A 25,473-nucleotide genomic window follows, 5' to 3' on the forward strand; every position below is an offset into this window, starting at 1 on the left:
ACTCCTTCGTGCTTATCGTTGCTCACTCCGTTCCCGAGGATCTGCGATTTTCAACTGCTGCTCGCTCCATGCCACTCTCCAGGAGCGGAGGAACTCAGAACAGGGTAAATATAAGGCATTATCTCTTTTCAAATCACAGGTCATGATGAGTAATACAGATTACAGAATAGGTAACATGCTGAAACTGCGAATAAAAAGCACACGGCAGCAATAAACAAAAATTCTCATTCATATCCATCGACGATGGCGATTTAAAACAACAGTTATGGGTCATACACATCAACAGCGGAAGCTAAGACTAAATCTGCCTTCAACATCGTTCTCAAGTCGGCCAGAAAGAAACGCCCCTCTGTGTAGGGTGGGTAAGCAAGCCAGTAAACCCATATATATGTGCCTGGTATCCTTCATCATCAACCTGCCAACCGGATCTGGTCTCATCGCCATGAAGTTGCCTGCCCAAACAAAAAGAAAACCATCTCCATCGTCATCATCACCACCAACATCATCTCCATATATGCCATGTCCCTTGCAGTAAACAGACAACACTAGCTACAGCCTCCACCTGGTTGTCAATCCCACCACCGATTCCACGTATCTACGTCACTTCCAGTAAGCACAACACTAAACTACAGCTTCCACCTGGATAATTCCACAGCTTCAGATCAAAGGGGCAAAACTAGGGTGGCATTACATTCAGCTCGATGCCTCGTTGCCTAGCGGCTTCTGTGATGCTATCCGTGTTGCTTCCACTGGCCTTGCAGGCAGTCAAGTAAGCATGCCACAGCTTGAATGAGAAGGGGTACACTGATGTTGCCTGCTGGTGGAACCGCTTCACCGTCTCAGCAGCCTGCAGTTTCTCCAGGAGATTGGCACCTTCTATCCATACTGATTCTGGTGCGACGGGTACAGCACGGAAAATGGCATTGATCAGAACAGAACTTGCCCAGAACCTGGTACCCATCGAGGTAGGGTCAGCACCCTTGTAATGTTTAACCACAAATGTGCCAACTGCCAGAGCTAGGCGGTAGTTTGCAGGAAGAACCTCCATAACTGATTCAACAAAATCCACAAGGTATTTTACTCCGCCTATTTTTTCTGGAAGGAGGGACTGGCCATAGCACACCTCAAGGGTTGAGTTTATCACTGAAGAATCTGCAGAAGCTGGACCTATAGTGTCATCTATCAACTGCCTAAGCTTATGCTTCTTAACATTTTGGATAAACCTTCGAGACAGCAGTTCCTTCACAGGTAAGTTCCGAAGGTCTGCAAGATAACCACTGATCAGATTTAAGGTAGCTCGAGCTTGAGTGTCTGTACAAGATGGTCTCTCTAGCATGTTAATTGCAGCATGCTCCCTTAAACAGTGCTCATAGCTCTCCCCTCGGGCCAACTTCAATGCTTTGTTCACAGCAACTTGTGCTTCCTGTAGGTTGTTCTCTAGCATCCTGTACAGTGAGAGGTTTAACAACCAATAGACCTGATCTTCAGATGCAGATGGACCAGAACAAACTTCTTGTGTATAGGCTAGTGATGGTTGTTCGGACACTTCATTACCAACTTCCGCCATACAAACAGCAGCACTAGAATGGAGATCACCATCTTTTCCATATTCTTCAAACCAGCGAGCCAGAATCTTCTCAGCTAACTCACTATTATCTGCCAAAGCATGCTCAGCATGCTGATTCCACAGAAACTGAACTCCTTGCACCTCTTTAGGCCAATCCATGAGCAACTCATCAAACCCTTTCAGACCAGGACATGTACCATACTTTTGACATATCCGAGCTGCGAAAAGAAGAATATTGGGGCACATTGGGTACTCCTTCATATACTTCATCAGCATATCAACAGAAGATTGCAAGCCTTCAAGAGCAGCTAAACAACTAATGTGGTTAACAGCGAGGAATTGTGACAATTTCAGGTAAGACGGATCCCCATTTTTAACAGTCTCGTTAATATCTAGAGACATCTTATCAGCAACATGTTTCAATAGTTCTGTAACCTGACGTCTGTTATCTACCCTAAGTTCAATAGGATGCCATACTAACATGCGAGGTATATCTTTTGGAAATTCTAGCTGATCGCAAATTTCCTCTGGAAGCTTCCTATAAATTGAGATGTACAGGCATGAAATCCAAAATATGCATCTGTCAGACACGGTCAAGCAAGATATGGCATCCGAAAGTAACTTCTCGCCAGAGCAGTCAGCGGTTGCAGCAGGTAGAATCCCATATATCCTAGAAATAGCCTTATCTACATTTCCAGACATGCACAGGAAGTAAATCATCTGTAAGAAAATATCTAGGATGAAGGCACTCCTATCTTTCAATTCATTGTCAGTATCAGCTGGCATTTGGCAGAGCATACTCAGAGCATCGTTATAAGCATCCAATCGGTCATCAAAGCGCAACCTACTATTAATATACATGAGCCATAATTCGTAGGAGTAAACATTGTGTTGCACCTAAAAGGAAAAACACATAATATTAGGTACCGGATGATACGAAACTGAAGCAAACATGCACAGATTGGATGTAAATATGGACTCAATGCCTAATATACCATAACAAAGTTTTGATTTGGTCAACACAAGAACTTGTGTTTTTGTCACACGAGAGGGCCCAATGAACCTAGTATAAATGGCTTTAGTTACAGATAGAATAAAAAATTGTTCAAAAGAAACAACAAACTAGTTTTGCACCTCTAAGGTGAACCACCCGTGTAGATAAAATAGAAATGCAACCTAGCCAATACTAACAGGCACCTGTAGCTCATGGATCCTACTATGATAATTTTGTCTCATGTAACGAATTTAAATGGCAAAGGTTGAGAAACAGTGTACCGCATGGGAAAACATGTCATCTTTCCCAAGACCTTCATCCTTTTGATAGTAAATATGAAGATAAAACACCCACAGAATAACTGTGCTTGGATCAGCCTCAATGGAACGTGCTAGAAGTAAAAGAGCCTGTAGAATGCATGTTCGAGATTAGAGCTAAGCTGAATAACTGAAAGTCGATAAATCGAACCCATGTTAGAATGTGTAACATGTCCCTAAGCAGTAAGCAATACAAAGATCACCTTGAGCCTGTCAGGTTTGTTTACTTTCCCACAATATAAACCAAGTGCAGCCTCTAAGAAAAGCTCAACATCAACAGATCCCTGTACAATCTTATTCTACAGAACAAAAGGTTAAATAAAACTAATCAAAATATAAGCAGATTAGAAAGCAATGAACTAGTAAATGGAAGTGTGGAACTAAAAATGTTAAAACATTAAATATGAAAAGGAAATGCATGTGAATAGATTAAATATCGTCAATAACAAGTTGAATTATTATTTTTTGTCCACTAGGAGCATAAAAGCATTCCAACTGTAAACTTTTTGAGCTAATTCCAGATATTCTGTATGGAAATGAGAACAGGCAAAGCAGCACACTCGTAAGAATAAGAACAGTGTGGAGAACCAGATACTGATATATATGCCACTTCCGCTGATGTGATGATAATGGTGAACAACAGATTCTACTGGCACCCACCTTCCTACCATCCAGCATTCGCAAATTTGATAGCTGTCTGTTCCTATCAAAATCTGCAATCGAACCATCACCAGCTTGTAAGAATGGTGCATCTGATGGAAGAACTCTCTGAACTGACAAAGGTAAAGGAAAGGAAGCGCAAAACCCCCTTTGCCAATATTGCCATATACTGCTAGCCAGCACCGACTGCATTAAGTTCAGATCGGCTCTAATAAGATTTGAACCAACACGATATGTTGGCACTGGCAGAATATGCTGAAACAGATCATAAGGACTCCGACCTACATATATTAGTTCCAGGTATCAATGACAAACCTTCACCAAGCACAATGCATATGTAAGGCAAACAGATATACATTAAAATTAAGTAATTAACAGGATATACTGGTTGCACATAAAACAACCTGAAACAGAAGACATGGCATGTTTTGTGTGATTTGACTTTCTCCAAGCATGATTCTCAATATGCTGCCATTGACACTCTTCGTCATTGCACTTTCCTCGGAGCTCAAACATGCAGAAGGGCCAGAAGGGATCAATCCCACTGTGCACCATGTCCTTATCCTTTGTAGCTGTTGAGACCATCTTCAAGTTCTCTTCAACGCGGTCTTGTATCATATACTGTCCACTTACCATTGCATCAGATGCTACATTGCTGGTTATAGAATCATTTTTACAGAAGCCATGGACTACCCACTTGATGTGTTTAGCAGCATTTAGTGGCGCTGAAGAAGGAAAAATGAGAGAATTCACACTTAATGGCGCGCATAATTCTCCAAGAGAGGAAATATTGTCCTCAGGATCACAGTTGCCCATGGAAAGAGCATTACTAGAATTAGATAGTCCAGACATCTTTTCAACACAATCAGCGCCATCATTTGCAAGTTCCGCTGTGCCTACACAATAAAGTACCAAACATGAATTCAACAATCATTCATGAATACATGCAGTCCAGAGAAAGGCATGACATCTTTAGTGGGTGTACAAGAACATGCCCAGCGGTTAGTTCTTTCAATTCTCATGCATAAATGCTGCGCCAAAAGAACAAATCTTACTCAACAACACAACAAAGAAAATGGCAAAATCCTTTAGAGCTCATTCTTATTAAGAGTACTAAAGCATATTCATACCATGTGGGTACTTTAATAACCTGATTGCCTGACCATTATCTAGTTGATCGATTAACTTAACAACAAATGTCCGCAAGGTATATCTAGCAATTGACAACCTTTCACCGCATATGCAGGTCATCATTAAATGGAGAGCATATGGCAACCATAGATAATACGAATACAAATGACTTGGGTAAGTTAAGAAATGTGAACCTTCAGGATTTGTCATAATCTCATCAGCATCCTGTGACTGAAGTTCAACATTTGCAGGTTGTTTGCCTTGTTCCGTTACTTCTAAATGTTCTTCAGTGACTTCTCCAGAGTTATTCAGATGTGGATTCCTTGCAAATTTTTGCACCAATCTGGACCTCAAAGAAGCTTCTAAAAGTTCATAGTCCTGACCGTTATCACCAGAAGGCTCTCTGTTTTCCTCCAAATATGCATGTATAGTTTCCTCATTCTCCAGATTTGAAGTGCATTCTGATCTAGCCCGCTTAGAAGAGAACAGGAGATCCTCTTCCCTGTAATGTGAAGGTTCACTGTTATCATGGACAGTACTCGCAAATTTTGGATCAGCAATGCCAGCAGCAAGCTCATCACAATGGCGTGAGCGTGCCTCGTGCTTATCCACCGGCTGTTGAGGAGGTTCATCTTGGTATGGACTGCTAGACCTACCACCACAGATCTCAGGCATCTGAAGATCTGCATGGAACTGAGAGTTGAGTAGTGACGGCATTACAAAGCCACGTCCAGCATTCTGAATATTTGAACACTGCGCCAAAGAAGAATTCTCTGCAATCAAACCATGGACTTGTGCAGAGCAAACTTCTCTTTTTCCACGAAGAATGGTACATCTTTCATTGGCCTCAATTAAAGCTTTTTGTGCTTTGCGATATGCTCTGAGAGCTTCTCTTTCTTCAACTTCACATTTTCGCCTATGCTCCTGAGCAACCTCCAACTCCCTGTCTTGGAGTTCCTCCATCTCAAGGAGAGAGAGCAATGTTGTGTTCTGGCCTCTTATACCCACCTGGCCGCTCCGGTTTAAGAGATCAGCATTCTGACAAAATAAGAAGCCCACATTGACAAGTTACTCTTCTGTTTGGTTGCCATATATAGATTACAGTTGTCATCATAGGCATTATTATTAAACGAAAACAAACTTAAAGGCATTTCCAGACAATTGCAGAACAAATTATAGCATCTGAAACTGCAATGCATCAAATTTCAGTGACCGAAGCTTCTAGAGAAATTCAGAGAAGGTATTTTGATTTATATCTGCACCTTGCAGACATCAGGTTTAAGCAAGGGCGACAGAAAAACATTAGCTAACCCTTTTTAGAAAGCATTTACCACAAAGTTCATCAATTGACTAGATGTATGCCCAACAAAGCAACGAAAAACAACCAGTATTCATGAAGGAGCGACAAGTGAGCAAAAAGATGTACCATACAGATTAGCATTTTCCTCACTGAGAGATACAAATCTAGTCAAATTTTCTTATGAACGAAACCTTAATAAAAAGGATATAAATATCACCTAAAACTTAAGCTATCGCTACTAGGATAAGGAAAAAGGTGCCAACCAGCAAACTACAACGGGTTCCAAACTTCGTGGCAAGCAAAAGAATTAAGCTGGTGAGGGATCAGGGTTCCCTTGATTATTCGGAAGTGTAGTCTCAGTGTCAATGTATCTATTCTCATGTATCACATTATACAATGGTAGTATTTTGAAAATAGAGGAATCGTTAACTCCAGCTTTCCCACTTCCTAATGGAGGGCATGTGAAATACCTGATGACTGACTTTGGAACTAGTAGTAAATGGAACCAAACTCTTTTAGTATATTCGGAAGTACAACATAAACGAAATAGGAATAGAATAATTAGTAAGAGGATGGTAATGCTGAACCAACCTCCATTCCAGGCTGCAAGTGTAGCCTTTCATTTGACACAGTTGAAGTATCAACAGGCTTTACTTGTTGCCAATCCTGGGTAGAAAAAATATGGTCCTTGGCATGAATAGATGACCTGTCTACATTGGCCCCTGCTGGTACAGAAGTAACGGGAACCAAAGCACTGGTATCTTCAGCCATAGGTTGCTCGCTAGTAAATGGTGGCCCTGCAAGCTTGCTATGACATTCAACCATGGCATGGTTGCCACCATCTTGTAGAACCATGTGGTGACTTTTTGATGACAGAAGGTTCTTAGCAGTACCACCAATATGCATTTGATCTGAGGATTCTGTTGTGATGGCATGTTCTGTCTCATTACCTTTACAGTTCATGGTGATTCCATTTTCAATGTGATCCCTTCTTTCAGAAGATTGTACATTATCATTTCCCAATGAACTTCCAGGTGTTACCAGTGTTACCAAATCACCTCCTACTTGGTTATCGAAACACTGCTGATTGGGCTTCAGCCTTTTAACTGGTCTGCCATCATGTCCAAATGGACCGTCAAGGTGAGCATGCCGACCACTGTTGGAAGCTTCAAAGCCTATCTTCTCCAAAGGTGGCCTTGTCTGATCAGTGGAGCAGTCAGCTTCCTTCACAAAACCAGGTGATATCGGTCTTTTCTGAACTTTTAACTCATTTTCTCTAGCAGCAATTTTGTGGCGCAAACTTTCCAACTTGTCATCTGCTGACTTTACTCCCATACCAGTTCCATCCTTCTGGGAAGACTTCAGAGGTGTAACTTGACGAATAGGTGGCTCTCTTCTAGAAAAGGTAGCACCTGAGCCCCTACCTGCCGCCGAGTTTCTGAGTGTGTGTGCATTAGCAGACCATTTCGTGGATCCTATGTTTGCAGCATGGATCTTTTGTTGGGGTGCTTCCTCTCTCATAAGTCTAGTTTGCACACTCATCCCAGGTTTATGTGTAACTTGTGTGCTGGCTTTGCTACCTTTACCTCCAACTTGCTTTGACATTCCAGGGTCGGTCTCAATATCATCATCAGAGAAACTTATCACCAAGTTATCACTTGGCACAGGTTTCAACCAAGCAAGATTACGACTGGTGCCAAGTTTGAATTGCCCTTGATTCCCCCTCAAGGTCTTCTTATAACTTGGAGCAACTGTTTTCTGAGGAAGAACATTTGAGAGACTCAAACTACTACCTCCTGGTAAATCAAGGCAAACAGTGGGAAAAGTTTAAGAAAGCATCCTTTCAGCAAAGGAAATCACAGGACAATTGAAGAACGCAACAAAGGCGCTAGATGAGCGATACAAAGAAGATCAAATAACTGCAATAGATTTTACCTTTACCAGGGAAAGTTGCCAACGTCACTTGAGCAGCAGCCTGCACATATTTCCCAGCATTGGATAGAGCTAACAGCTGAGATTGCAGAGCCTGCTCACAGCATTTGAACAAATCAGCTAAGCTATAAATGCCTGCCGCAAAGCTCCATGAGAAGGTGATAAATGCGCGAGCAGTACAAAGTATGTTACATAGAAAAGGCAATTAATACGCAAATACGTACATAGGTAGACCCGAGAAACTCATAAGACCCAAAGCATCGTCAATTTATAGTACCATCCGGCCCAAATCTAACTCAACCAGTTGGCAATAGCGACAGAGCATGCAACTCACACAGATTATTGCTCTTATACAGCTTCAATTATAGCAATATCCTGCCCAAATATAACTCACCCAGTTGGCAATAGCGACAGAACACACAACTCACACCGGTTATTGCTCTTACAGCTTCAATTATGTACCGGAACTTGCTAAACCGTAACGGCAGAGGCGGTGTTGTCGCTAGCGATGTGATGCATAACTGGTACCAATCATTTGTACATACAGCTTCAATTAAATAGCAGTAGATCTTAGGACGGCTACAACCATAACCCCAAAGGCGCATCACATCATGCTCGTGTCAATAATCATTAATCATTTGTACGTACAGCTTCACTTAAGTAGCAGTTGAACTTAGGACAGCTCCAACCATAACCCACAGAGGCGCATCACATCATGCTCGTGTCAAAACCCTACCCCTTGCTCCAACAGCCAAGTGATGAGGTCGTGGGCAGCATCTATCTCACCCCCGAAGCCCTACTGCTAGATCTCAGCGGGCTTGATTAACACGACCGCACGCGGCAGTCCGCGCATCCATCAATACAGACCGATCGTACAGAAGAGAACATCTCGGCTACTCAATCCACAAGTCAAACCCTATGGAAGGTTAGTCAAAGGCGCAGCTGCTGCTTATAGTGCTACGACTACTTTCCCGCGACTCCACCGAGCGCCGCGAGCAGCTAGATCCGAGGAAGGGAGGAAGACGGGCAGCGACGGGGACGCGGGTCTCACCTCGTCGTCGGAGGGGCCGGAGGAGACCTCGCCCTCCTCGCGCACCCTGGCCGCGACCCTGGCGACGGCGGCCGGCGGGGGAGGGGGCGGGGAGGGCGACGCGGAGCTAGGGTTCGGCGCGGCGGCGGGACGCGGGCCCGACATGGGAGGGGGCGGAGGGGCAGCGGGTGCGGGTTTTGGGAGGCGGTTTCCGCCGTCCTCGCCTCGTCTTTGTAGGGAGCCAGTCGAGCGCGAGAGAAAAGAGAGATAGAGAGCTGGGGTGGAGGCGGAGAGACTGCGCGGTGGGCCCCCGTTGGCGAGGGCAGGACAGCGAAACGCGGAATCTGCCAACGTGGAGAGCGTTTTGCTTTTTGGCTCTTTGCTTGGCTGTGAAGGCCGTCTGATTTGACACGGAACCTTCGTCCCCGCCTCTCTCGTGTACGAGTCTTCTGGTGAGACTGGAAGGATTCATGACCGTCGGATTTCCGGATGTGCGGCCTGATTTGATCGTCACGATCAAATAAATCATCTTTAGCAACATTTGAGGCTTGTTGCGTTTGATCATCACGGCAAGTAATGATCAAAACATGGTAATGACAAAACTGGTATATAATCTATATGTCATTCGAACCACAAATAGAAAGAACGAAATGACAAGTCTAGCCAAAGATTTTGCTTGCACGTGATTTAGTCCAGATTGGTAAAGAAATGCATTGCAAGTGAGGGAAGTGGCCATATATGCCAGGCCACCAAAAATAGAAAGGACAGCATGGCCAAAAAACCGGTACTGAAAGTTCAAAAAATTGTCAATGAATAATGCAATTTTCAGTCACAAACAAACAGAACAGTTACCGAAAAATACATTTTTTTCAGTCACAGACAGAACACATTCTATGGCACTCGGGATGATAAGTTTTGCAAACGCTCCAATGTGGATTTAAATGAATATAATATGGATGGATGCTTTAATGATGAAGTGATGATTCAGATATAAACTTGCACTAGATCAGGTCCTCGTGCTAACCACCTCAAAATATATAGGACAGGTGTCCGTGTCACAAAATTCTACAGTTACAGCATAAACAAGTTATGGCCAAGAAAAAGCTTTCCCCTCTTACACATGGGTGACACAAGAATAACTGGATGGATCCTCCTCTTGGGCAAAAGGTTACATGACAAGAAAGGAACAGAATTTGTTCATATCTTCAACTTCAAGTCTGCGTCTGAAGGCAGCGCCCTTCCACGGTGGTTGAAGATCATGAAATCCAGGTTTGCTGGGAGCGATACGATCCTGTGGCAATAGGTGGATTAGAGACAGGAAATGGGTAGCAGGGGTTCCTCCCTAGGCAGTGTGTATTCAAAACAGAAGGAAAGCTGCTATGTAGGCTCAACAGTTCATGATGATAACATAATATGAGTGCAACGGTGACCATGGAGTCTTCACAAAGCATTAAATAGGAAAGCCATATCAGGAAAATTCAAAGGAAATATTTTTATTTCCTCACAAACCATCCACATAATTGGGAGGTAAGGTGACTTTCGGGCATACTATGGCAAATTCAGCAACATGTGGTAGGCTCAACAGTTCATTGATAACATAACATGAGTGCAACTGTGACTACGGAGTCTTCACAAAGCATTAAATAGGAAAGCCGTGTCAGGAAAATTCAAAGGAAATGTTTTTATTTCCTGAAAAACACCACACATAATTGGGAGGTAAGGTGACTTTCGGGCATACTATGGCAAATTCAGCAACATGTGGCAACAAAAGCTCATCATAATGCCCCAAAGGAAAAGAGAGAATGTGCCAAATAAACGAACTATCATGGATTATTTGCTGCTACAAACATGCCTAAATAACACCATAAACATTTCAGGCATCGAAAAACATCAACAGAAAATAGGTTTTAAAACAGTTCCATAGTTTTTCTATTCCTTATTAGATTATATCTTTAACCTAGTACCAAACTCAAATATGAAAAATAACACTCTTATGCTCTATCCAAGCAAATGTAAGGTACTCATTTTCAAAGGTCTAACATAGCTCAGAAACGAGACTGCCATCTTCAACTCAAGCTAACAAGTGCCGTCACTGCATCGAATTCAGAGGTGCTTACACGGTCGAGAATCAAGAGTCTATGCATCATAGGATCCCATGTCTGACTAGTGAATGACTAACATTTATGTTTGCCTGAATATGTGCGGTTTCAAATATTAAGCATCATGCAGCCTTTATTAGTATTTCTACTGCGCACTAATGCATAAATGTGAACATGGTGTACTGTTGTGTGCGTGTAATTGTGTATCTCCTTTCAAGTATTACATCTCTCTTTCAGCCGTACTATATGCCCGTATGACAAAAGCATGTTACTGGGGATGTTTATAAAATACACATGATCATGTAACAGGTTGCCCTGGAAGGACATAACAGTTAACTTCATGCTATTTAACAAGGAAAACAACTCATCATGCAAAACTGTAAAGGTACGTGGTCACATTTCCCGTAAATCCATTTCGTCGGTTCTGGTTCCATAATTTGTCAATCGCGAACTATAGAAGAAAACTACAGCTGAGTTTCTAAGCTTACTTAACCTCTGTATCCAATCTACGACTATACGCCACGACCCCAGATAAAAATTCAAGATTAGTTAACAAGGAGCTCCAAATAGTGAAATAGGCTTTACCTATTCTCCTCGGAATGGGGGAGCACCGAAAGGAACTTTGCTGGAACAGAGACACCTGCCCACATGCATAAGGCAAGCCCCAGGAGCAGCTGCATCATCACCTGCACAACAGAAAGCACAGGTTATGCAACGTAAACAACAGGCTTAAGCTGAGGTATAAGCTTCTGCAATTTTCTGGGGATAACATGCCCGAATTATTAGTGCTAATAAATGGCCTTTTTACATAGAATTGTACTAAATCAGAAGCAGCCACCACAGAAAAAATTATCTATTGGGCATTTTGTTACTACTGTACAAATCATGGTTACACCTACATAATTACGAGCCCAACATATTGCGCGAAACTACGACTCCCAAGCTAGTCAAATATAGTACTTAGAAAGCAAGACTACGCAGCAGAATCTGAGTGTTACTTCCAGAAGGAGGAAGTGCACGTACATCCACTGGCGGCCGCGAGAACTCCTCTTCCGTGATCTTCAGCACCGCACGATCTGCAGCAACAACAACAAAACACAATCAGATCCTGGAACCTAGCGACCAACCCCAGCAGCAACCTTCATCGTAAACTTCGAGCTCTGTCATGATTCTGGAAAGCTCGGCTGTCCCAAATCTAAACGGGATCAGCACACAGGTCAATTCAAATCGCGACCTAGATCTAAACACTAGCAGTATAACCAACGACGGGGCAGCTCGAGAACCAGGGTCCGTCGGCCGAGGATCTGAGCGCGCGGCGCCGGGAATCGGAAACCCTCTACGGAGTTTTGCGCCACCCGCCAGTCACAAAGTCGAAAATCACGCGTAAGGAGTAGGAGCGCGGTGTTACATTGGATGGTGGCGTAGGCGGCGTGGGCGAGGAGGGCGCCGCCGAGGATGCCGATGACGTAGCCGATCCCCATGGCGAGGCGACGCAAGGCCAGGCGAGCTGCTTCTCCGGCCGCCCTCTCCTTCCTTTGCGCTTCCGCTGAGACTGCTGCTTCCCCGATCTCGATTCTCGAATCCGGCTGCTCGATCCGGTGCGGTGTTCTGTTGTGCTGTTCACGCTGACGATGCAAGCTGACAGACAGGTGGGGCAGGGGACGGCTATGGTTGTGCGGCGAGAAGCCAAGTCCTTGTGACCTCCTCGGAGCTGACACGACGGCCCCACATGTCGGTCGCTGTAATTTTTTTGTGGGATTTTTTCATGGATTTAAGTTAGGATTTGCTATCCGGAATTTGCTTGTGAGTGTAGTTTGTTGTTGGACATGGAAAAAGATCTGAAAAACAAGGCATTTGAATCTCGTTGTGGTTAAAGGTTAACGAGGAAGTTACGTCGGCGTGGTGCCAATTGGAGCCGCTAGGCAATCTGGATTGTGTGCATCCGCGTGGTGTGAGTGGTCATGTGTTCTGGTTATGCCTGGCGTGTTACTCCCTCTCCGGATCTGTGCAGGTGGCGTTGTTGGCCTCAGTGATGGCGCGATGATACGTCTCTGTCGTATATATAGTTTTTGATTATGTAACTTTCACATATTTTGGGCAATATTTTATATGATTTATTCCAGTGCCCATTGCCACTTCTTGTTTTTTGCATGTTTTTTGTTTCGCGGAATATCCATATCAAATGAAGTCCAAATGCAATAAAATTTTACGAGGAATTATTTTGGAATATATTTTTAGACTTGGAATCAACGCAAATGGAGGCCCATAGCCCCCACAAGACACCAGGGCACGCCCAACTGGGTTGTGCTCACCTCGTACGTCGGTTGGATCTCTACTTCGAGCGCAAGGAAGCTTATATCCAGAAAAAATCGTGTTAAAATCTCAGCGCAATCGGAGTTACGGATCTCCGGGAATATAAGAAACGGTTTTCGGCCAGAAAACAGGAACGTGAAACAGAAGAGAACAGGGAGACAGATCCAATCTCGGAGGGGCTCTCGCCCCTCCGCCGCCATGGAGGGCATGGACCAGAGGGGAAACCCTCCGCCCATCTAGGGAGGAGGTCAAAGAAGAAGAAGAAGGAAGGGGGCTCTCCCCCCTCTCTTCCGGTGGCGCCGGAGTGCCACCGGGGCAAGGATCGGGACGACGATATACATCAACAATCTTGCTACCGTCAACACCAACTTTCTCCCCCTCTATGCAGCAGTGTAACCTCTCTATTCCCGCTGTATTTCTCTACTTAAATAGGTGCTCAACACTATATATTATTATCCGATGATATGTGGTTATCCTATAATGTTTGAGTAGATCTGTTTTGTCCTATGAGTTGTTCGGTGAAATTGCTATGTTTGCTTTAAATTACTTGTGGTTATGTTGCTGTCCTTTGGTGCCCATCATATGAGCGCGTGTGTGGATCACACAATAGGTTTAGTTGTATGTTGATAGGACTATGTATTGGAGGGCCAGGGTGACAGCAGCTTCAGCCTAGCATAGAAATCGATGCATACGGGATTGGAGGGGGACCAATATATCTTAAGGCTATATATGGTTGGGTTTTACCTTAATGAACGATAGTAGTTGTAGATGCTTGCTGGAGTTCCAATCATAAGTGCATAGATTTTCAAGTAAGGGATGACATGCTAGCAGTGGCCTCTCCCACATAAAAAACTTGCTATCGGTCTAGTAACGTAGTCGATTGCCTAGGGACAAATCCTTCTCTTGTGTTACAAAAGGCTATCTACTTTCATTACCTTGCAATTTATTTCAAGTTATATTCTCGCAAAGTACTTCTAATTTTATTCTTGTTCTAGGTAAAGCAAACGCCAAGTGTGTGTAGAGTTGTATCGGTGGTCGATAGAACTTGAGGAAATATTTGTTCTACCTTTAGCTCCTCGTTGGGTTCAACACTCTTATTTATCGAAGAAGGCTACAAACGATCCCCTATACTTGTGGGTTATCACGCGGCTACGTGTCGCTGCTGGCGGTGTGGTGAGTTCACGCATGGTGGTGGTGGGGTGATGTGCGTCGGCGCGTGCACGCCTCCATGGTGTTGTTATGGCTCGATCAACATGCTCTCAGATCCGGCAGTCATGGTCTTCTTATGCTAGTGCAGCAGGCTTTTGCTCTCTATTGGCCATTGATAAGCTCCTTCCCCGAGGCTCTAGTAGGTGGAGGTGCTTAGGCTCTAGGCGAAAGCCTTGGTTCGACGGGGGTCGAAGAACACCGGCGACGATGCTTCTTGGAGCTGTCGCTGAAGAGTTCCTCCTTTTCACTAGACTGCGGCTTGTTGGTTCGAGGGTTGCCGTGGAGGTTGTTGGTGTGGTTGGCCTTATCTCAAGGCCCGGTGGGGGCTGGTGTGGATAGCTCTGGGTGGTTCGATGGGGATCGAAGGATACTATCGACGATGCTTCTTGAAGGCATCTGCGAAGAGCTCGCTCACACATCTCCGGGTTGTGGACATGTTGGTAATGGAGTTCGAGTTGGCTGTTGTTGGCTGGTGTGGGTGGCTCTGGGTGGTTCGATGGGGATCAAAGGATACCATCGAAGATGCTTCTTGAAGGCATCTGCGAAGAGCTCGCTCACACATCTCCGGGTTGTGGACATGTTGGTAGTGGAGTTCGAGTTGGCTGTTGTTGGCATGGTTGTTGGCACGGTTGTAGAGTTTTTTACGCGGTTGTCCCTTGATCAATCATGTGATGTGTGCGGCCTGATTTCCCTTATAAATGGGCCACTCTGTTTTTGTTTTTTGTTTTTTTACGTGCAAGGTAGCAGCTTATAAATCACATGTTATTTTTATGCAACCAAACATCTTAAGGATTCGGCGATTCATAACATTATCTTTTTACATTCCTATGATTTTAGAACCATCGGACCAGGGAATCACCTAGGTGGAAAGAGCAATAGAAGAAGTTATGTATATGCTCTTTTATCCAAAACATTTGTTGATGACCATAGATCATATTCAACTTGGTTAGAAAAAAAAAATCTTTGTTTAATTTTCACTTAGACAAACCATTATAAAAAACCACACAATTACCCAACACACTAACAGGGTGCCAAAATTTTCTTACGTGCCCACTTCCTTTCTTCTACCAACGTTTTATCGTTCTCTCTGCTCCCACACGTGAGTGTATTCATTGACCTTATTTTCCCCTCTTCTCTTCATATGCCACTCTCCCTTACTTCCACATGAAGGCCCCGGTCTCCTTGCCAAGCATCCCTAACACTTAGGTTGCATTTGGTGGCATTGTAGATTCTCATAATCCCGGTTTTTTCTCTATCATAATTTTGTTGGACTCACTTTTGCCCATTTTAATATTAACTTTTCCACAGTAGATTAGAAATAAGCACATCACAACACAACTTAGCAACCAGAAACTAAACCTTAACGAGGCTACAACCAAACAACCATGGTGCCTGCCTATGCCCCCTATGGGATACCGCAATGCCATCCTAGGCAGGAAACATGCATTCATCACTGCAAACCCCAAGAGTATCTCCGACATTTTGTATGCCAGTTTGTGGATAAGAGTGTCAATGTTACCAACCGATAACATAACTGTATTGCAAGGTGCGCTACTGCAGAGGATCCCAAACCGTCACAGTTAATGTAGCAGAGTGCATCTTAAGTTGTCTTTTAAGTTTGACCAAATTCATAGAAAAAATATGGATATTTACAATCTCGCGTACAATCAAACATTTTAAGGCATCTTCTTCTTTCTTGCTAAGGTAGAGCTGCATTTTTTTTTTCACAAATGGTGTGTACAAAGTCACACACCCTGAAAACCTGAAGCCACAGTCCGGAGAGACATCACACGCCACTCCATCAGGAAGTTACGGACACAACAGAACCAAAAACGCTGTAAATCTGGAGAAGCTGGGTCGATTTATCTTGATCTCATTGTGCCTTGGCCAAGATATATATTATTGCGTAGTTGCATTACAACTGTAGTTTCTTTCCCCCACAAAACCGATCTTTCTCCGTTCGCTTCACACGAATAGTTGTTCATACTAAATGTATATGGAACAAAATGGACACAACTGTAAACACTGGAACTATACAATGACGAATCATGCTTCAGTCATGACGTAATCAATGGCTTGCTTGCAGATTCCAGTCATTGTGGCCTCTGGTCCATAGACCTGCAGTGAATCGTTGAGCAAAATCAGCTCGTCTGTCATGAGGATGGGAATGGCCAAACAATTTCTTTTGGAATATACTAAATCCACAGCTAACAGACTCCCAGATCAAGTTTGAAATGGAACATATGAGTTCTGTGTTAGAGAAGCTGAGGTCTTCATTTCTCAATAAAAATAGGGGCTGTTTGCCCGTTTTCACCTAAAAGAGCTTACCTCAATTGGAAGACCAAGCTCTGCTCCTAGAGCACGCATTTTGGCGAGTCCAGTTTGGTAGTTTGGACCACCTCTCCGAACATAAATGTTCACCCTTGCAGCCTTTAATTTGGATTCCTGGCACCAGATTTGGAAGCAAAGTAATAAGATGGGTGAGGGTTTCAATGTAGGCAGCTGAGTGGTTGGGAAATAGAACATCAATCCAACCAAATGGTCCAACTTACCTTCTCTCTTAAAGCCCGAATGATGCCACTGAATGTAGCAGCGACATCAGTGAAGTTTGCGATACCCCCTCCAATGAGAAGAGCCCTCTTCCGGCCATCAGGATCAGCAGTGGCACACTACACAGTTTCAAAATGATATTCAGAACAGAAAAGATGAACATAATATGCAGAACAAAGCTATAAGATTCCAGGTTCCTTACATCCAAAACCACTCTAGCATAATGCAAAACCTCCTCCTCTTTGGGAGCTCCACTGTACTCGGCATAATTTCCTAGCTCTGAAGCATATCCCAAATCTCCAACCTGGCAATCAGATATGTCATCCATCCTGATTAACATTAAAACCTAGCTACAGAAATATCTGGAAGAAAGTTAAGTTTACCGTGTCAGCATATATGACACTAGCACCACCACCTGCAACCATTGTCCAAATGCGACCTTTCGGGTTAAGAACTGTGAATTTCAGTGATGCGCTTGTCTGAAAGAATAAAATAAATGTTACTTGCATGAATTTCCATTCAATACTAAATGAAGAATCCCATGTTAATCCAAATACAACTGTAGATGCTACTACCTCCATTTCAAAATACATTGGACATTAGTTTTGTCCCAAGCCAAACTTTTAAAGTTTAACCAAGTTCATAGAGAAAAATATCAACATCTACAATACCGAATGAATATCATTAGATCCATCATGAAATATATTTTAAAATTGTATTTATTTGGTATCGCAGATGTTAATATTTTAATCTACAAAAAAGTTTACAAAAATTAACTTGGAACAAAAATTATATGCAATGTATTTTGAAATGGAGGGGGTAATCATTTATATGAAGCGGACTTAAAAAATGTAATTAAAGAAATATGATACCTTCTCATCCAGTTCATGGATATAACTTTCTGATGGGCTCAGGACTCTTCCAAAAGGTAGAGGGAACTCAATGTCACCCCACCTGTAAAATAAAAAAAAATGGTCAGAATTATTAGTACAGAGATAAAATAAGTACTTGGGGCAAAAAGTCACTTTGGAACCCAGGTGCATTGGAGCCCTATTTTTTGAACTGTGCCAAAATGCTATTTTGAAGTTTTAAAAAATTCTGAAAACAAATCAATATGTTCATATGAATCTATATTACACATGTGCAAAGTTTGATGCTGAAATAAGTAACCATGCGAGTTACACAAAAACGACAAAATCGTGATTTTGGAAAGATGAACAGTGCATGCTTTATTCACTATTTGGAAATCACCATTTTGTCATTTTTGTGTAGGTTGCATATTTACTTATTTCATCACCAAACTTTACACATGTGTAATATACATCCATATGATCATGTAGAATTTTTCTCAGAATTTTTTGAAACCTTAAATGTGATTTTCAAAGTATTTAAAATAAGGTCCTCCAATACACCCGGGTTCCAAAAATCCACTCTCGTACTTGGGGTTACTAAACAAGACTTGAACCCTGAACCATACTTCTTAAAGTTCTTGAAAGCAGCTGTGTCATCCAGTTCACCTCTCATGTCCAGAGGGTATGGTTCACCCTTTACCAGGGTGAATGGGTTCATCTCCATAAATGAGAAATCTAAGTCTGCCAAAAGAATTAATAGTTATAACATGGTTTCAATGGCAAAGCAGCAACTTCAATTTCTACGCATATGCAAGTGCGAGCTACCTTGGAAAACAGAAAACGACCCTCTAATGAAATCGCCTATTTTCGTGCGGACCTGAAATTAAGACACATATTGCGAATGATGGTTAATGCAGAACTAGATAACTATCAGCAGCAGCCAAGAACTTCTTAAATATAAGGAATTAAAAACATTACAAATGGCATGATATAAGTAACAACATAGTAGAATGCAAAAGCTTACTTCCAAGGGAAGAGTGGCAATCAATGGAGCGCATGCATCAAGTGTCATTGGCTTCTCTGTTGGAAGGAAGATTGTCTTAACCTTGTCCCAGTTCTCCTCAATCTCAATACCCCCACACTCTGAGAAACTAATGGTGCAACCAAGCCTGTCTGACACAATTGAGAGATAATACTCTTGATCGTGTGGCACAAATGGCTCGACTATGAATGTTGTAATTGGAGCCTTACATCCACCCATCTCAACCTAGATATATAGGCATACTTAGAAGTATTAGAAAAATAGTTATCGTTATCAAGATTGATGGGAGAAGTATGCCATGATGTTAGATGTGTAACTACCTCAACTCCTAACCGCTCCTTGACAAATTGGCGGACTTGAGCAAGATCTAGGTTGAGGGCCACAAGGCCGCTCTTCCCACGCTTGCCAAACAGCATGTCAGGTTTAACAACCAACTTCATCGACGAGAGCCATGGCTCCTGGTTTGAAAGCTCCGTGAAATCCGTTGATTGGGTGACCTTACAAGGAGCAAGTTACAAATTTCAGAAACTGAACATATAATATCAAACATTAGGTTATTACAAAATAAACTAACATATAAGACCCAAACATTTCAATCATGAACTATGTAATTCAAGCCAGTTCTTTTCAACCGGTGAAATTGGCTAATGTGATGTTGAGAAAAGGCACTACCTATAGAAAGAAAGATCAGCACTGATTTTTTGCAACTCTCTGTTTCACTCAGAAATAAATAAACTGGCTGCTCACTGATGAAGAACTGATATTTTACAGGATGACAGGAATTCTATGATGGAAGCCATCAAAATAAATATAATGCTGAACTAAATATCAATATTGCTGGTTAGAAGTTAAATCCCACAAATGTTGACAGTACAAACTTCGCCGGCAGCACCTTGACATACATTCAGGTGAAGAAATGACCATATGGACCTATTACAATTTACAGGCAGAAAAATCCCAGCTAAAAACTAATTGATTCACCTATCTCAATTTGTATTTACTTGAATGATGCTACAAATCTCCATCAAAATGAGTCATTTCATAATTGAATAAAAATGACGAGCCATTAAAACTTCGCTGAACAAACAACATACTTGATAAAAAGATAACCTACTAGACTCCAACAAACATCACAACAAAACAACAGATCTAATAAGGGGTGTTACTTTTCTCGGTCAATGAAACCCTGAGGGCGACATAGAAACACGGATTGTTAGGCAACACACCACCGGTGAAACCCCACATCCGGGATTTTCCCGTCAGCGCAGCAAAGTCCACAGCTCTGGTGAATGATTTTTGCAGTCAGCTCCTTCTCGCACGTACATGCTGCGAGCCAACTATCCAAATATACTGACAGGTCCAAGTTTCGGACGATCGCACATCGGAAAGCCTAATGCTCCGCGAATTCCACATTTTCAGTCTCTTCCAGTGTCAAATCCCCACCCAATTGGCAGTAGAAACGCGTCTTATCCGAAAATTCTAGCACGACGCCCACATGCTCCCAAGCTGAACCCCGCGCGCCGGCCCAGGGACGTCGAGATCCAGCGACCAGCCCGCGGGATCCACCCGATCACGAGCCGATTCGAGAAGAAGAAGCGCGCGCGCACCCACGGACGGAGGAGACAGAGAGGGGGGGTCATCACCTGCGCGGAGAGGATCTGGAGGTCGATGCCAGCGAGGCGCTTGAGGTGCTCCTTGAGGAGGCGCTTGGAGTCGTACTCCCGGATCTTCTTCCGCGCCATGGCCTCGCCGACGCTTCTCGAGGCGGAGGACGGGTAGGTGGACGCTGTGGTAGCGGTGGTTTGTAGCACTGACGCGCCGGAGCTTGGGGCGCGGGTCGCACCCAGGACGGGGTATATATAGGCAGCTCTGGTTTTCACCGGCTGCTCCAGTTTGGTGCTGGGTAGATGGGATCTGGGTCGCTGGCGGGTGGTGGTTGTGTTGTGTCGTTGCTGTGTTTTTCAGCTACTCCAGCTTGGAGCTACTAACTTGCAATGACTGGTGGGTCTTGGGTGGACCCGGTGCACATACAGTGCATTGGAGCTGGCACTATTATGCCGCTGCTTTCTTGGGACCGTTTTCACGAACTAGACTTTCACATCGCTTTATATATTAATATAATACATAAAACAACACGTCAAAATATATGGCCTAACGATACAATATGATGAGAATGTCGCATGAAGCATAGAACCAATCTAACATCTTATCGAGGCCCGACCGACAACGACAATCTAAGAGTAAACAATTGAGATTAGGCCAATATGCCACAATGGGGCGACCATTACGTTAACATAATATAGGGTACAAGCCTTGGAGATCAATGTGAACCCTAACCAAATCATAACAAGGATCGGCAGGTGATGACATTCATATACAAGTTAACTATACAAAAGATATACTTTAACACCCCCCCTCAACTTGTGCGCCCGTTGGTAGTAAGCATACGTTGGACCGAAACTGGGAGAAGAGTTACGACGGAAGTCCTTCTGTCATAATGGCAGCATACTGATGTGTTGATAGCACATGAAGAACCCGGATCTGACCAAGGGACACATTTTCTCGAACAAAATGAATGTCGATCTCAATGTGTTTCGTGCGGCGATGTTGAACCGGATTAGAGGCCATGTAAATTGTACTAAACATTGTCACAAAAAACAACTATAGTACCCACAAAAAAACTATAGCAACAGTCAGGGGATGATGTAGCTCAGTCAGAAGTTGTCGAACCCAAGAACACTCCATGACAGTATGAGGAACGACGCGATACCCTGCCTCATCACTGGAGCGGGACACCGCTGTTTGTCGTTTGGACGACCAAGAAACCATGTTATCACTGAGGTAGACACGGTACCCGGACATAGAACGTCGAGTGTCAGGGCAACCAACCCAATCGGCGTCAAAGTAAGTGGTGAGCGTCATCGTCGGTGAGCGAGAAAGGTGTAGACTGAGGTCGAGTGTTCCCTTGATACAACGAAGTATTTGATACGTCTCCAACGTATTTATAATTTTGTATTGTTCCATGCTATTATAGTATCAACCTTGAATATTTTATATGCAATTATATGCTATTTTATATCAATTTTTGGGACTAACCTATTAACATAGTGCCGAGTGCTAGTTGTTGTCTTTTGCTTGTTTGCTTTTCAGAAAATCAATATCAAACAAAGTCCAAACGGAGAATAATCTTTGGATTATTTTTTCTAGACCGGAAGGGACCCACCAAGGTTCAAGAGAACACCAGAAGAGCCACGAGGGAGCAACAAGCTCGTAGGATGCGTCCCTTGAGCTTGTGGGCCCCTCATGGCACCTTTCGATCCAATTCCGCCTCTATAAATTCTCAAATATTCCCAATATACCAGAGAGCCACCCGAAACATTTTTTTCGCCGCCTCAAGCTTCTGTTCTTCCGCGATCCCATCTGGAGGCCTTTTCCGATACTCTGCCGGAGGGGAAATCAATCACAGAGGGCTTTTACATCATCCTTGTTGCCTTTCGATGATGTGTCAGTAGTTCACCACAGACCTACGGGTCCATAGCTAGTAGCTAGACGGCTTCTTCTCTCTCTTTGATCTTCAATACAATGTTCTCCTTGATGTTCTTGGAGTTCTATCCAATGTAATCTTCTTTTGCGATGTGTTTGTTGGAATCTGATGAATTGTGGGTTTATGATCTGAATATTTATGATAAGTAATGGAGTCTTTTCTAAACTATATTATGCATAATTGTTATAGCTTTATATTTCTCTCTGATCTATCCGGTTGGTTTGGCCGACTAGATTGATTTATCTTCAGTAGGGGAGGTGCTTTGTGATGGGTTCAATCTTGTAGTACTCTATCCCAATGACAGAAAGGGACAAGACACGTATTTGTATTGTTGCCATTAAGGGTAAGATGATGGGGTTTATTCATATTAGTTGAGTTTACTTTGTCTACATCATGTCATCTTGCTTAAGGTGTTACTCTGTTTTTATTAACTTAACACCCTAGATGCATGCTAGATAACAGTCGATGGATGGAGTAATAGTAGTAGATGCAGGCGGGAGTCGGTCTATTTGTCTCGGACGTTATGCCTCTATACATGATCATTGCCTTGAATATCGTCATAACTATGCACTTTTGTATCAATTGTCCAACAATAATTTGTTTATCCACCGTATGATATGTGTTCGAGAGAGAAGCCTCTAGTGAAACTGTGGCCCCCGGGTCTACCTTTATCATATATAAAAAAACCAAAATATTCTTGCTGCAATTTTATTATCTTTATTTTATTTTACAATTTATCTATCTACCAATATGAGATTTAATCCTTGCAAGTATGAGTTCAAGGGGATTTACAACCCTCTTGCTCGCATTGGGTGCAAGTATTTGCTTTTGTGTGTGTAGGTGTTGTTCACGAGGCTTTGCGTGATTCTCCTACTGGATTCATACCTTGGTTCTCACTGAGGGAAACACTTATCTCTATGATGTTGCATCTCCTATCCTCTTCGGGGAGAACCCGAACGCAGCTCACAAGTAGCAGGAAGAATTTCTGGCGCCGTTGCCGGGGAGACATCATCAAAACCTATCAAGTACCTTCACACAAACTATCATCTACTTGCTCTTATTTTGATTTGCCTTCGCCTCTCGTTTTCATCTCCCCCACTTCTATTTTTTTACAAAAAACACAAAGAAAGGTTTGCTTGCTTTGCTACCATGTCTGAATTTGTTATCGCCAAGGGCGAGAGTGAGGATAGTGAGACTCCTAAGATGGAAATCCCCATAAATTTGGATACTAAAAACTTTTGTGACGGGGAGTGGGAGTATCATAGGAAAAACACTACAAAAAACACTTCCGTGATGATACGTGTTTGTCACAGTAGGTCACGTTTTCTGTCATGCATGTACATCCATGGTAATTTTATGACAGAATCAAGATAGTCATACATGTGCTGTCGTAGAAGTGTTCCATGACAATACCAAAATTATCATCACGGAAGTGTCCACTTCCATGACGATAAATGACGCGTCATGGAAGTGCTTTCGTCAAGGGTAACCGACACGTGACATCCACCGTAACGGGTCGTCGTTAAGCTACCGGGTTTCGGTTTGGATCCGATAACCCGTTAACAGCCCAGACCAATGGGGATTTTCTACGTGTAAAATTCTCATTGGCCGTAGCAACCACGTGTCAGCTCCGCGTTGAGACAGATGTCAATCGCGCAATGGATAGGAGACACCTATGATACGTCGACACGTGGCAAGTCCCAACAGCGGCCCATTCAGGTCAAAAGGTCAGCCTGTTTGACTTGGTCAAAAGGAAGCGGGCCTACTCATGAAAAGCTTGTTAACGACCTCTTCGCATATAGCCCATTTACAGCCTGCTAACTCACGAGCCGTTATGGCCTATCCGAGTTAGGCCCAGTAGAGTCATCTAGGCCGTCCAATATGATTTCGGCCCATTGTAACTTTCAACCCATGTATGTCCCATGACGTCTTTCGGCCCATATGAGGCCCTTTGTAACTCTGGGCCCATTAAAGGCCCGTGGTGAAATTGGCCCATAATGAACAGTGTATCGCTTTATACCCATTATTCCATGGGATTTTTACATTTGTGCCCCTGGTTCCTTAGCTCTACTCATTCATCCCCACGCTCTTAACTTTTGCTCACTTTTCCCCACGCTCTTGTTCGAAACCCTTAGAAATGGTCACAAACGGTGGATGTCGTCGGGTCAGTGCTTTGACCATTAACTCTGACGAGTGGGGTTGCGCTGGACTGTGTCGCCCGTTGGACCTGACAATTGGGGCCGTTGTTCACCCGTTGGGCCGTGGTTAGATTGTTGGGCCCTGCGCGCGTCGCAATGATATGAGCCTCCTATGCATGCACGACATGTCTAGCTAGGTTGCTATGCATGCACGTAGCTCGCCTACCTACATGCGCCGATGTCCGCCACCATGATGCGCTGACCTCCCTCTTTCTGCACGCGAGCCGCCACTGATGCTGACCGGCCTCTTTCTGCACGCGAGCCGCCACGGACGCAGGGACGGTCGCTGCCGCTGGTTCGTCTCATCTCGCACGCTTGTCTCCTCGATGTAGAGCATTGTTTCAAACTTTTCATTCCACTCGCATCTATTCAACATGGCAATTAAAGTGGCATATCGACCGACACCGCTCGTTTGAACCTAGCAATCCAAAGCGCGGCCGGTGCCACTCCCCTTCCCTTCCCCTTTCTCTATTTAAACCACCCACGCCTCCACCTATTCTCCATACATCCATTTGCGCCGTCCCCTTCTCTTCTTCACCCAAACCCAGAGCACTCTCAAAGCCAGACGAGGATGCAGTACAACGGCCTCACCTTCCAGCTCCCATCGACCATGCCGGAGAGGCGGTATCCCGCTGGTGTCGTCATGGAGACGACGCTCCACGTGTGGGCGTTCTCACGCTGGAGGGGTGGAAAGGAGTTTGCCTAGTGGTTCCTCGGTGCGGGCTTCACTCACCTC

General features: G+C 43.7%; 3 protein-coding genes across 3 annotated transcripts; all 3 read right to left on the reverse strand.

The window, feature by feature from the left end:
- Window positions 1–211: 211 nt before the first annotated feature.
- LOC125508106 (zinc finger C3H1 domain protein) lies at window positions 212–9,174 on the reverse strand. Its single transcript, XM_048672693.2, has 9 exons — window positions 8,953–9,174; window positions 7,905–7,995; window positions 6,561–7,765; window positions 4,864–5,707; window positions 3,943–4,434; window positions 3,539–3,819; window positions 3,082–3,177; window positions 2,843–2,968; window positions 212–2,464 (listed from the first exon to the last, which is right to left on the reverse strand). Exons 1-9 carry the CDS (start codon window positions 9,094–9,096, stop codon window positions 677–679), a joined length of 5,067 nt encoding a protein of 1,688 aa, XP_048528650.2. The 5' UTR covers window positions 9,097–9,174; the 3' UTR covers window positions 212–676.
- Window positions 9,175–9,922: 748 nt separating this feature from the next.
- Window positions 9,923–12,690, reverse strand: LOC125508107 (membrane magnesium transporter-like protein). The gene is made up of 4 exons (XM_048672694.2): window positions 12,439–12,690; window positions 12,054–12,106; window positions 11,616–11,716; window positions 9,923–10,222 (listed from the first exon to the last, which is right to left on the reverse strand). The coding sequence occupies exons 1-4, from the start codon at window positions 12,509–12,511 to the stop codon at window positions 10,129–10,131; spliced, it is 321 nt and encodes a 106-aa protein (XP_048528651.1). The 5' UTR covers window positions 12,512–12,690; the 3' UTR covers window positions 9,923–10,128.
- A 3,706-nt stretch (window positions 12,691–16,396) lies between these two features.
- Window positions 16,397–20,915, reverse strand: LOC125508108 (ATP-citrate synthase alpha chain protein 3). The gene is made up of 11 exons (XM_048672695.2): window positions 20,639–20,915; window positions 19,316–19,492; window positions 18,978–19,220; window positions 18,779–18,830; window positions 18,580–18,694; window positions 17,975–18,056; window positions 17,486–17,581; window positions 17,305–17,406; window positions 17,105–17,221; window positions 16,881–16,997; window positions 16,397–16,670 (listed from the first exon to the last, which is right to left on the reverse strand). Exons 1-11 carry the CDS (start codon window positions 20,735–20,737, stop codon window positions 16,599–16,601), a joined length of 1,272 nt encoding a protein of 423 aa, XP_048528652.2. The 5' UTR covers window positions 20,738–20,915; the 3' UTR covers window positions 16,397–16,598.
- Between the last annotated feature and the right edge of the window lie 4,558 nt (window positions 20,916–25,473).

This window comes from Triticum urartu, chromosome 5A (genome assembly GCF_056163025.1).
Source record: "Triticum urartu cultivar PI428250 chromosome 5A, HENAU_Tu73, whole genome shotgun sequence".
Classification (NCBI taxonomy): Eukaryota; Viridiplantae; Streptophyta; class Magnoliopsida; order Poales; family Poaceae; genus Triticum; species Triticum urartu.